At 36.3% G+C, this 13,405-nt stretch overlaps 1 protein-coding gene across 1 annotated transcript; it reads right to left on the bottom strand.

Moving 5' to 3' along the window:
• Positions 1–3,969: 3,969 nt before the first annotated feature.
• On the bottom strand, positions 3,970–8,941 carry LOTGIDRAFT_162920 (hypothetical protein; the record flags this gene model as incomplete). Its single annotated transcript, XM_009058939.1, has 8 exons — positions 3,970–4,194; positions 4,584–4,655; positions 4,825–4,875; positions 4,913–4,963; positions 5,496–5,549; positions 7,889–7,918; positions 8,280–8,358; positions 8,784–8,941. The coding sequence occupies 8 exons, from the start codon at positions 8,939–8,941 to the stop codon at positions 3,970–3,972; spliced, it is 720 nt and encodes a 239-aa protein (XP_009057187.1).
• Between the last annotated feature and the right edge of the window lie 4,464 nt (positions 8,942–13,405).

Here is a 13,405-nt window from a genome sequence, read left to right as displayed (position 1 = left end):
GTGGTTCATTGAGTTGGACACTTGCTCGCTAACCTGAAAGTCCAGGGTTCAATCCAGAGTCAATACCTTTAGATTTTACAACTCGGTTTCCCCTGTCAGTGATGTAGGTAAGAGGGGCTGACATGACAAAAGCGTCCAATCCTCAGGGACAATAAACCAAGCCCCCTACAGTATCTAATATCTTTGGATTTTTCAACCCGGTTTCCCCCTGTCAGTGATGCAGGTAAGAGGGGCTGACATGACAAAGTGTCTAGTCATCTGATGGGACAATAAACCAAACAGTAGGAACTCATGTAAAAGGAGTAGGCTAATGTTGCTGTCCAGATATTGACAGTGTCAATCCTCAAAAGATTTCCAATAAACTGACCTTTTTACTTTTTTTTAATAATTTCTCTCCGTTGAGTCGTAACATACTAGAATAAAACACTTCATCTGTTCGACTGAAAAAAATACATACTTTAAATTCCTATGAATGATTCAGGTTTGGCGGCTGAAAACTAGAATATCCTTTACAATATTGTCAATGAAGTTCACAGCATGAGATATTCTCCATATAAAATAATAAGAAATTTGTCAGTCAGGAGGTCAGCCTACTCACGATACAAACACCCACTACCATAGTTCTCAACCTGGGTAACCTCAGTTTTATTCAATGTGTTAATCTCTCAAACATCATTTCAGTTAACAACTTTATAAATATATTTTATTCAGTTGAAAGAACAATCAGAAACAATTATCAATTGAAATAGAAAGGAGGAATTTTTTATAAAAACTTATTTTCTTTTTGTATCAAAATGGACCCGTTTAATATATGTCTTGTCAAGGACCAAGTGAAACAACTTCTTGTTATTTCCACCTTTATCTTGACCGTACGTTCATCCTAAAACTTTACTTTATTATCTTGACCAGTGCTTTTATGATACTATGTTCTCATCACCATCTAAAGCCACCATTTTTTGTGTAATTCAACAAAAGGACATACTTATCATTTTTTTTTTTTTTGCACAGTAAAACAATAGTTAACATTATCTTATTTTCTTAATCTTTAAATTTCACCTTATATTATCACAAACCTTTACTTAGTGACCTGGGCCAGTGCTTTTATTACACCATTCTTAAACCAACATGTTTTGGTGAGATTTCTGAATATAAGAAATGTCTTACTTTCTGGACAAACCTAGACCACCACTGAGAATAGAATCAGCACGAATTGTAGAAACGTAGATTGTTCTATGTTTATAATTCAGGGGTATAGAAGGATCGTCTTCACCAGGTAATTCTGCGTCTGCTAAAATCTTTCATTTCTATTTCCCCTTCCTCGTCAGATTCTTCATCTTCTTTCTTTCTCGTTTCTTTCTGTTTAAAGGGACAGATGTGCCATTTTTTGTTTCTGAGACTAAAGTATGATTGTTTTAAAAAAAAAATGGCACATCCTTACATTTCTTACAGACAAAATTAAATTTGGCGACGAAAATAGTTTTCTTTAAGAAATATACACGTAAGTTACAGTTCACAACCTGTGAATTCACTCCAGAGACGGCACCAGGCCAGCATTCCGCAGGTACCGTACTCATAGGGGGCAGATTGTCTTAATAAGGGGACAATTATCAAGGTTGTGATTCAGAATGCAGCAGCTCTGTAAATGCGCCATAGATGCAAACCTCCCAAGGAGTGTCTGAAAAGATTCATCAAGAAAATTAGTGAAAAATGAAGGAATAACTGAGTCAGAAGAAAAAGACCCTGTTAAATGGGAATTTTTCACACCTTCAGAGATGCCTTTTTTCTAACATAATATAAAAGTACTTTTACAATGACTCTAAATTTGTGTTGGCCATTACCATAACTTTCGTTTTGTTAGTATTACGTGAGTATGTGACCTTTGAACTTCTGACAGCACACACAGTTTTAAATGGCCGATGTTAGATCAGTTTTGTTAAAAAATACTTTGATGGAACTGGAGACTGAACTACAAAATATACCTGGGTTGTGCAGATCTGAGGTATCTAAATAGATTTAAAACACCCTCACCCGTGGAGATGGAATGACCCCATTTAACAGTGCCTATTTATTCTGTCTCTACACCAGCCGACTTCCGTCCAAATAGCTATCAGAGGCTGGAATAGAGACAGATGTTTCGGACTAGTAGACAGGTTGTCGTAATCAACTCGCCTTTGCCTTTGTTCCAGACCGTCCATGACCTTTCATAGATTTGAATCTCTTCTGAACATAATTATTGTTATAGATTGTCAATAAACTACGAGTTCCCATCATTCTGTTGTTGAACAAGTCATCATGTCGGTGAGTTTCACTGCTAAATTCAATTGAAAGTTGATTTTGTAAACAAGAAACTGAGCTCCTGGCGAAAGTTTTCCTAGAAAATTTCTTCAAATTGACACATTTACGAATTTGAGCTTGAGATGAAAGTTTATATAAATGTCTGAAAACAGCCCAAGTCATTCCGCTGGAATTTTTAAGACAATTCATGACATTAATCTTAAGAAATCAAAACAGTGTTCTACTTTCAGTTTGTACTCGCGTTAACTCGCGTCTTACGCTAGAAATGGGAAATAATTGAGAAAATTAAAGATAAAGTTCAGACTACAAATAAATCTCTCTAACTCGCGCAAGTTTAATATTTGTGTGTGACAATCAATAAAACCAGTACTAATGATCCAATCCGCAAAAGAGACCGAAATCCAAACAACATATTGGCAAAACAATGGTATTACCAAATGAATTTTTCACATTAGACAAGAAATTGGGCTTTGTGCCAAGGGAGCTAAGGGGTCCATGACACCCCCACCCCCCTCCACGTAAAACTTTACATGACTTGAATGTCTTGTCAATTCACATAGTTTAGGACCCCCTTGGAAATTTTTGCCCCCCCCCCCCCCCTCTTACTTACGGGGCTGGTTTGTATGGAGTCCTATCCATGGTTCATAGATTTCTAGATTTATCTTAATTTTAGGCCTTTATGTAAAAGAAATAACAGTAACTTTTGTAAAATATGTGGATTTGTTTGAATTTTTGTAGTCCTAGTCTTTGACATAGAGGTTACATTACCAGCTGCTAAAAGACGTAATCTAATTTAACCATATAGTGGTTTAGGCCACCGTCTCCACAAACCATCCCACTTGTCATAATTCCGATGATATAGGCCTACCTACGATAGTTTAGGGTAAAACTAGACTATCTGATGGGTTTCTAGGAAATAAGTAAAAATTATCAATTTACTCTTTTTTATAAAATAAAATACCAACCCACAATTTAATTGCGAATCACAAATTTCCTAAACGTCCTTTTCTCCCTTAACATATTCTTCCTGAGGTTTATTATTCATGCAATATTCGTTATCCCTGCTTCAATTTACAATGATCAAATTGACCTTAAAAGGTCAAGTTTATATTTAAATGCAAAAGTTCATTTGAAAAAGTTAAAGTTCACCGTGCAGGTCAAGGACATCTTCGACTAAATCTTTCATCTGTAGCCTGTTAACCAATCGTATGTTCTCTGACACATTTTCACAAAGGTAAATGTTCATGTGTAAAGGTTCAAGTTCATGTATCAGGTTAAAGTTCATGTATCAAGGTTAAAGTTTATGTGTAAAGGTTAAAGTTCGTGTGTCAAGGTTAAAGTTTATGTGTAAAGGTTAAAGTTCATGTGTAAAGGTTAAAGTTCGTGTGTCAAGGTTAAGTTTATGTGTAAAGGTTAAAGTTCATGTGTCAAGGTTAAAGTTTATGTGTAAAGGTTAAAGTTCATGTGTAAAGGTTAAAGTTCGTGTGTCAAGGTTAAGTTTATGTGTAAAGGTTAAAGTTCATGTGTACAGGTTAAAGTTCGTCATGAATGTCAAGGACATCTTCGCCAAGATTAAAATACTTATCATCCACTCCCATATTCACCATAATCTCACAAAGGTTCATTTACAGAGGTAAAAATTCATATCTAAAAGTTAAAGTTCATGCGTAAAGGTTAAAGTTCATCATGAATGTCAAGGACATCTTCAGGAAGGTCAATGACATCTTCTCGAGGTTCAATGAAATCTTCATCAAGATCTATCAAATCCGGATCCTGGGCTACGGGTTTCTCGGACGGAAAAATATATTCTTCAAATAATCCTTCATCTTCTCCTTCGAATTGACTATCAATATTCTTCTGTATCTTGACTATAACTCTCAGTATTTTATCTACTTTACCCTGAAAATAATCAATATCTCTTTCTTATATAGGCTATATATATTGTCACTACTCTGGGGGTATAGTGTAGGGTTCGTTAGGGATTGAAAAAGAGCAGGCTAATGCTGCTGTCCTGGCAATATTTCTCTCATTGTACCCTGCATGGTGTTGTCCGTCTTCACTAGTCCTCATGGTGCATTTCATTTTTTTAGGTATTCTCAGCCATGTTCTGAACTGATAGACTATGTTGAGGCCGACGCAATTTGTTTTTTGAAATAGGTTTCGTGTGGGCAGGGAATATTTAGATGAGATAAACAAGAACTTGAGTAAATAAGGACAGAACTTAAAGTTTTTACAAATCATTAAGTCGAGGTGTCTGAAGAAACCAAACCCCATAGTACAACACTTACATCCGGGTCTAAATGCTGGACTTCATCCATCGTAATTTGACCATCTTTATTTTTATCTAAAAGACCTCCAAGCTACAATCAGAAATTAAGGAATTTTTATCTAAAAGACCTCCAAGCTACAATCAGAAATTAAGGAATTTTTATCTAAAAGACCTCCAAGCTACAATCAGAAATTAAGGAATTTTTATCTAACAGACCTCCAAGCTACAATCAGAAATTAAGGCATTTTTATCTAACAGACCTCCAAGCTACAATCAGAAATTAAGGCATTTTTATCTAACAGACCTCCAAGCTACAATCAGAAATTAAGGCATTTTTATCTAACAGACCTCCAAGCTACAATCAGAAATTAAGGCATTTTTATCTAACAGACCTCCAAGCTACAATCAGAAATTAAGGAATTTTTATAAGAATTACATTTTTTTTTCAAAACGCCTATCATTGATGTTGACAGCTTACTTCGAATCATTGAATAAGGAGACGTCCGAGACCAGTACTTCTCAACAGGGGAGGAATTATTGCCGTGAGGTCAGGGAAATAGAGAGGAATCTACTGCTGCCATTTCCTACCATATATTTGGTGGAGTGCAGGTCTAGCTTTGTTAATGATGTGCTCCGATGATCTACGGGTGTGGGCACAAGAGCGGTCTTTGTCGGAGATTTTTGTCGCCGATTAGAGTTTTGAGAAAAATCTTCCACGACAAGATTACCGATAGTTTTATCATCTGCAAGATAGACCGTCATCATCCAATCAGATTCCCTTTCATTTCAATTGCATGTTCCGCACGTGATTATCGACAAGGTGGAAAACACCAACTGGAGATTTTTTTTCTCATATGCCCTTGTCAGTCCCCTCCCTCTTCCCTTGCCGACACAATCCCTAGAGACTTGGACTCTTTTTAAATTTTCTTACCTCACGTGCCTTTTCAGATAATTTATTTAAATCTTCTTTTATTAGGTCTACATCCTGAAATATATAGACCTGGAGTGAATTGGTAGAAAAGTTGGTGAACAGGGCGGTGACAGGAGGTAGGGGAAATATATAGGCCTGAAGTGAATTGGTAGAAAAGTTGGTAGGGAGGACTTCGTATGATCTTCCAAGTTATCTTAATTTCAATGTCCCTGTTTTCTACATGAGAAAAATACATCGTTACAGATTGTTTAACACTATTTAATTAACAAAAAAATCACTTTCAGCTAAAAAAAAAACAGCTTCACAAGACAATCTGTATAAATAACTATTTAGAAGCATTAAGCCGGTAGCTCAACTTTATTTCTCGGGGGACAAGTAATATATCTGGGGGGGGGGGGGCAAGTAATATATATGTAGGGGGCAAGTAATATATCCGAAGGAGCAAGTAATAGATCCGAAAGGGCAAGTAATATATCTGGAGGAGGCAAGTAATATATCCGACGGGGCAAGTAATGTATCCGAAGGGGCAAGTAATATATCTGAAGGGGCAAGTAATATATCTGGAGGGGCAAGTAATATATCTGGAGGGGCAAGTAACATATTCAGAGGGGCAAGTAATATATCCGAAGGAGCAAGTAATAGATCCGAAAGGGCAAGTAATATATCTGGAGGAGGCAAGCAATATATCCGACGGGGCAAGTAATGTATCCGAAGGGGCAAGTAATATATCTGAAGGGGCAAGTAATATATCTGGAGGGGCAAGTAATATATCTGGAGGGGCAAGTAACATATCCAGAGGGGCAAGTAATATATCCGAAGGGGCTAGTAATATATCCGAAGGGGCAAGCAATATATCAGGTGGAGCAAGTAATATATCAGGAGGGGCAAGTAATATATTCTAAGGAGCAAGTAATATATCCGAAGGAGAAAGTAATATATCAGGAGGAGCAAGTAATATATCCGAAGGGGCTAGTAATATCTCCGAAGAAGCAAATAAAATATCCGAAAGGGCAAGTAATATATCTGGAGGGGCAAGTAATATATCTGGAGGGGCAAGTAACATATCCAGAGGGACAAGTAATATATCCGAAGGGGCTAGTAATATATCCGAAGGGGCAAGTAATATATCAAGAGGAGCAAGTAATATATCAGGAGGGGCTAGTAATATATCCGAAGGAGCAAGTAATATATCAGGAGGAGCAAGTAATATATCCGAAGGGGCTAGTAATATATCAGGAGGGGCTAGTAATATATCTGAAGGGGCAAGTAATATATCAAGAGGAGCAAGTAATATATCAGGAGGGGCTATTAATATATCCGAAGGAGCAAGTAATATATCAGGAGGAGCAAGTAATATATCCGAAGGGGCTAGTAATATATCAGGAGGGGCTAGTAATATATCCGAAGGAGCAAGTAATATATCAGAAGGAGCAAGTAATATATCCGAAGGGGCAAGTAATATATCTGGAGGGGCAAGTAATATATCTGGAGGGGCAAGTAACATATCCAGAGGGGCAAGTAATATATCCGAAGGGGCAAGTAATATATCTGGAGGGGCAAGTAACATATTCAGAGGGGCAAGTAATATATCCGAAGGGGCTAGTAATATATCAGGAGGGGCTAGTAATATATCCGAAGGAGCAAGTAATATATCAGAAGGAGCAAGTAATATATCCGAAGGGGCTAGTAATATATCAGGTGGGGCTAGTAATATATCAGGAGGGGCAATGGCGTATGTTTTTCAGGGAGGAAATCCCCCTACCTCCCTAAGAGGTCTAAGAAGCGTGTTGATTGGCCGGTTTGAAAATGATTAAATGCTGTAGATGTATGTTATGGAGCAAGTAATATATCCGAAGGGGCTAGTAATATATCAGGAGGGGCTAGTAATATATCTGAAATGGCAAGTAATATATCAAGAGGAGCAAGTAATATATCAGGAGGGGCTAGTAATATATCCGAAGGAGCAAGTAATATATCAGGAGGAGCAAGTAATATATCCGAAGGGGCTAGTAATATATCAGGAGAGGCTAGTAATATATCTGAAGGGGCAAGTAATATATCAGGAGGGGCTAGTAATATATCAGGAGGGGCTAGTAATATATCTGAAGGGGCAAGTAATATATCAAGAGGAGCAAGTAATATATCAGGAGGGGCTAGTAATATATCCGAAGGAGCAAGTAATATATCAGGAAGAGCAAGTAATATATCCGAAGGGGCTAGTAATATATCAGGCGGGGCTAGTAATATATCAGGAGGGGCAATGGCGTATGTTTTTCAGGGAGGAAATCCCCCTCCCTCCCTAAGGGGCCTAAGAAGCGTGTTGATTGGCCGGTTTGAAAATGATTAAATGCAGTAGATGTTTGTTATGGTTTCAGACGTGTTAAAAATCTTACTTTATCTTGTAAATCAAATTCTTCTAATTCCTACAAAATATATAAAAATATTAATTGAGAATTAGTTTAACCTTTAACATGAGAAAAATTTGTACCAGAGTTTAAATTTCATTTATAGACATTGTAGCGAGATTTTCTAAACTTCTAATTCTATGTAAATCAGAAAATAAAAGAGACTGAGCCGGGTTTGTCCCATCAATTTTTTTTTTATCTTTTTACACAGTGATGTTTTCTCATCTCAATCTTATTTAGTGGACAATGATAGCTTTAATTTTAAGTAATTCCCTCTCACAAGTCAAAATAGAAATGTAAAATATGTTCTTTTCGTATGTTCTTGGCCAGTGCTTCTAAAGACGAATATTGAAATAAAGGGAGATAATTGGTAACTTACTGGAAAAAGAGACATGATGAAATCTGATTGAGATACAGAATTATTAACAGATGTTTCTATTATACCAGTAAATAAATCTCTGAAATACATAAAACACAGAAATATATAAAGTCGTCATCAGCATGGCGAAGCTCAATTCAAGCTAACCGTATCACTTTAAAAACCAAAAGCAGGCGTATAATGGTTCAAAACAATTTAAACAAGAATTACTCAGACCATGAATATATTGAGTGCAGTTATCCACAAACTCTAAAACAATTAAAGTGTTTCTTAAAATTCTTAAAATAGTAGGTTATTTGTTTTTAGATACTAGAGGCTGATTTGTAATCAAATTGATATATAAAATAAAATGAAATGGAGTTTTACGTCCTACTATTCTGCACCATGTGGGCTAATGAAGACGGGCAACGCCATGCAGGGTACAATGAGGGAAATTTTGCCAGGACAGCGGTATTTGGCCTGCTCTTTTTCGATTTGATTGATATATAAAGAGAATCTACTTACTTGATAGTTTCAATAGATTCTAATATTTCCGATTCAATATCTTCACTTCCTACATCTTGTAAAGTCGACTGGTCTGTCGAATCAATCTCCGAATTAACACCGGTATTCAATATAACAATAACACACAGAATTATCACACGTAACATAAATAGCTTCATTTTGAATATTCAATATTTACAATATCTCCCGAGTTAATAACGTTATATAACTTCTAATAGACGATATATACGTTAACGTTTACGTTAACGATGTACGTTAAAGATCAAAAACGTATTCACTAAATACACGTAGTCTTAAATACAGCGGAAAGTCTACAGCCGTTACAATTCAATAGATTCTTTACACGTAAATTATTAAGCAAAATAACTGTTAAAATCTGTTCTATAATTTCTATTTAAATTCAAACTGTTACAAATCGATAGTTAGTTGATTGTTACAAGTCTACTGTATTTAATTTACCAGCTGATAGACCCAATATCAGATAGCTTTACCAACTGATAGATCTGAATTTCAGACAGTTTTACCAGCTGATAGAGTCCAATTTGAGACATGTTTACCAAACAACTTTACCAGCTGATAGAATCCAATTTCAGACATCTTTACCAGTTGATAAAGTCCCATTTCAGACAGCTTTACCAGCTGATAGAACCTAAAGAGAGCCAGCTTTACCAGCTGATAGATCCCAATTTCAGACAGCTTTACCAGCTGATAGAACCCAATTTGAGACAGTTTTACCAGTTGATAGAGCCTTATTAAAGACAACTTTACCAGTTGATAGAGCCTTATTAAAGACAACTTTACCAGCTGATAGAGCCCAATTTGACAGCTTTACCAGCTGATAGAGCCTAAAGAGAGCCAGCTTTACCAGCTGATAGAGCCTAAAGAGAGCCAGCTTTACCAGCTGATAGATCCCAATTTCAAACAGCTTTACCATCTGATAGAGCCTAAAGAGAGCCAGCTTTACCAGCTGATAGAGCCTAAAGAGAGCCAGCTTTACCAGCTGATAGATCCCAATTTCAGACAGCTTTACCAGCTGATAGAACCCAATTTCAGACAGCTTTACCAGCTGATAGAGCCAAATTAGAGACGGCTTTACCAGCTGATAGAGCCCAATCTCAGGCAGCTTTACCAGCTGATAGAGCCTAATTAGAGACGACTTTACCAGCTGATAGAGCCAGATTAGAGACAACTTTACCAGCTGATAGAGCCCAATTTGAGATAGCTTTACCAGCTAATAGATCTGAATTTTTCAGACAACTTTACCAGCTGATAGAACCCAATTTGAGATAGCTTTACCAGCTGATAGAGCCCAATTTGATTCAACTTTACCAGCTAATAGAACCCAATTTGAGATAGCTTTACCAGCTGATAGAGCCCAATTTGAGATAGCTTTACCAGCTAATAGATCTGAATTTCAGACAACTTTACCAGCTGATAGAGTTCAATTTGAGATAGCTTTACCAGCTGATAGATCTGAATTTCAGACAACTTTACCAGCTGATAGACCCAATATCAGATAGCTTTACCAGCTGATAGATCTGAATTTCAGACAACTTTACCAGCTGATAGAGTCCAATTTGAGATAGCTTTACCAGCTGATAGAGACTATGGAGACGGCTTTACCAGCTGATAGATCTGAATTTCAGACAGGTAAATTTTGACAATTGTATTTTTGGTAGTCGGGACCGGGGGAAGGAGCAGCCATTGGCACACTCCATTTTATATTTTGACCTGAGGTTGAAATTTCGGATTTCCTTTCAAGAGCCCAACAATAGTTTACATGACATGGGAGATAATCGAGAAATTACAAGTAAAATTCAGACTTCAACTAATTTTGTCTCCCTTCCTCCGGTGACTTTTTGGGAGTGATGACTTCGTAAAATTTCCTTTCCAAATTGTTTGCGAGCATGATATTTGTGAACTAATAAAATTCATTCAATGAGCGCCCAGGCATCCTTTACAGTGACATTTCTGTGGGGTCGAGTCGCCCAATGCAATCCCACTTTCAAATATTTTGATAATTTTATATAGTGAAAGAATTGACTCCCCCAGAAAATTTTGTAGCCCCTGCTTGGCCCCCTCACCTGATGTTTCCTTGAGGATTTTAGTGGGCACTAGTTATTGTGGGGAGGTTTGAGGAGCTTTTTCTAATGTTGGAAACCGTAGATTACATCTAAAGCAATTTTGGAAGTGAAAGTAGAATAAATTTTTATATTTTTCAATGGCCAGGGTGGGAGGGGGCATGGTTCAAAAATTACCACCCAAATACACCACTATTCACTTCCTATTTTACTCCTTCCATTCTTCCACTAAGTCCCAGGGCCAGGTCAAATACTCTTTCTGACTTATTTTTAAAGTTTCAACAGTCAAACCAGGAAGAAAATAGAAAGACATCAAATTTAATTCTATTTTTATTTTTTCTATAAAAAGAAAAATGGAATGTTTGATGGTATTTACAAAAAATTAAAATTTTAAAACTTTCAGTAAAAATATACAAATTGCTATAGTAGAATTCAAACATTGCTAAAGTTTAAAAATTGCAAATATTAAAAATGGAATGATATAGAATCATGTGATGAGATGAAGCTTACAAGTGATGTTATATTGTTTTAAACAGATAACAGATACATCATTAGTTAACATTATCTTATCTTAATCTTTAAATTTCACCTTATATTATCACAAACCTTTACTTAGTGACCTGGGCCAGTGTTTTTATAACACCATTCTTAAACCAACATGTTTTTGGGGGGATTCCTGAATGTAAGAAATGACACACCTAGACCACCACTGAGAATAGAATCAGCACGAGTAGAATGTTCTGTGTTTATTATGTTTTAAAAGGAAACCAAATGATGAAGGGTTTTAGACAGAACCTTAGCGTTTTGACATTTCTATTCAAATATAGGGCCATAAGAAAGGATGTTTGAATTGTCTCTGGATGTATATAATATTGTTATAGTTATTATACTCTTTGAAAGGGATGCTGAGTTGACAAACAAAGAACAATATTAAAGATGTGGAAAGAAAAAGATGCTAAGTTAACAAATGGGAATACAAAATTAACATTTTGAACGATGTGGACTCTCTGAAAGGGATGTTTTGTTGACAAACAAAGGGCATTATTAAAGATGTAGAAAGAAAAAGATGTTAAGTTAATAAACCAAAATTTAACAACAATGCGGACTCTACAAAAGGGTTGTTGAGTTGAAAATCTTATAACTAACTATGTAGACTCTCTGAAAGAGATACCAAGTTAACAAACAGAAATACAAAATTAACATTGTTAGCTATGTGGATTCTACAAAGAGTTGTAGAGTTGAAAATCTTATAATTAACTATGTGGACTCTCTGAAAGAGATACCAACTTGACAGAGTGCCAACAGGTGTTCTGGAAGTGAAACTAGATTCCTAACTAAGAGAGATATCTACTCTACTAACCAGACAAAACTTAATCAATATACAGTACAATGATAAAATATAAAAAATCTCTAAAAAATATAAATTGTCTGATGAGAAGAAATAAATAAAAACATGATTGTGAATCTTCTAGTAACAAACAAACAAATAAACAATCATGGATACTAAACAAAAACAACAGATAATATAATATAGCCAGTCAATGAATTTCTACTTGGTCAGTATCAGTGAGGGTAGAACATTAGTATTAAGGTGTGGGTACACGAGCGTCTTGGTCAGAGTCTCCAACTCAAATCTTGAATAAAATCTACCGTGTGCCCGGGCTTTTACGACAAGATTATCGTTTCGCTGACAGGATTTATTGTATAATTGTCTTTTTGTTTTATAGACCGTCATCATCCAATCAGATTCATTTTCCTTTCAATTGCATGTTCCACACGTGATTATTGACAAGGTGGAAAACACCGACTAGAGATTTTGTCTCCTCGTGTGCCCGTGTCATTGAAACTGACAAAGACCGCTTGGGTTCTGGCACTTTTAGAAACTAGGTGGGGCCAGAGCAGTTGGGTAGGGCCAGGTGAGTTGAAGCAATGCTGAATTGAACAATTTAAAAACTTTGTTCTCCTGTTGATAAACTGACACTCCTCATTCAAACAGCCACAAATCTATACAAATTTAAGATGAATAAATGGAGTTATTGCCCTTTGATACCTCTAATATTCTATTTTGACTCGAAATTTCAAAAAACGTCAAAAATGAAAATCTGAGGTAGAAGGCAAAATAACACATTTTCACCAGAACCAATCATGTTTTTGTCTGGAGACTGGATTTTGCTTTATGATCTTTTTGAAATCAGTGGAGTAGCTCAGTCTTTAGCGAGTTGTCGTCTGCTAAGCCATTAGGTGCTGTGGGTTCAAATCCTCTTCACGATGAGAAAAATTCTGATGCCTGAGACATTGTTTCCGAGAGTGTAGACTTTCACTGTCTTTCACTTCTACGCTCTAGTGACCTTCGATACATCTCAATTGACACTTCCATCCTAACACAGCCCAGCAGACGTCTACACTAGAGAATTCCTGACAGACCTTCCGAAATTCCATCTTCATCCTGGGACAACCTACCATAAACAATGTCACTTTCAAACTTCCATCCTGTTAGGGAAATCTTACTTCTATTACACATCTAGCAGACGTCAATAATCT

The sequence above is a fragment of the Lottia gigantea genome, assembly GCF_000327385.1.
Source record: "Lottia gigantea unplaced genomic scaffold LOTGIsca_36, whole genome shotgun sequence".
Lineage (NCBI taxonomy): Eukaryota > Metazoa > Mollusca > Gastropoda > Lottiidae > Lottia > Lottia gigantea.
Note: the sequence above shows the minus strand (reverse complement) of the source record. Positions and strands in the feature narration are given on the sequence as shown.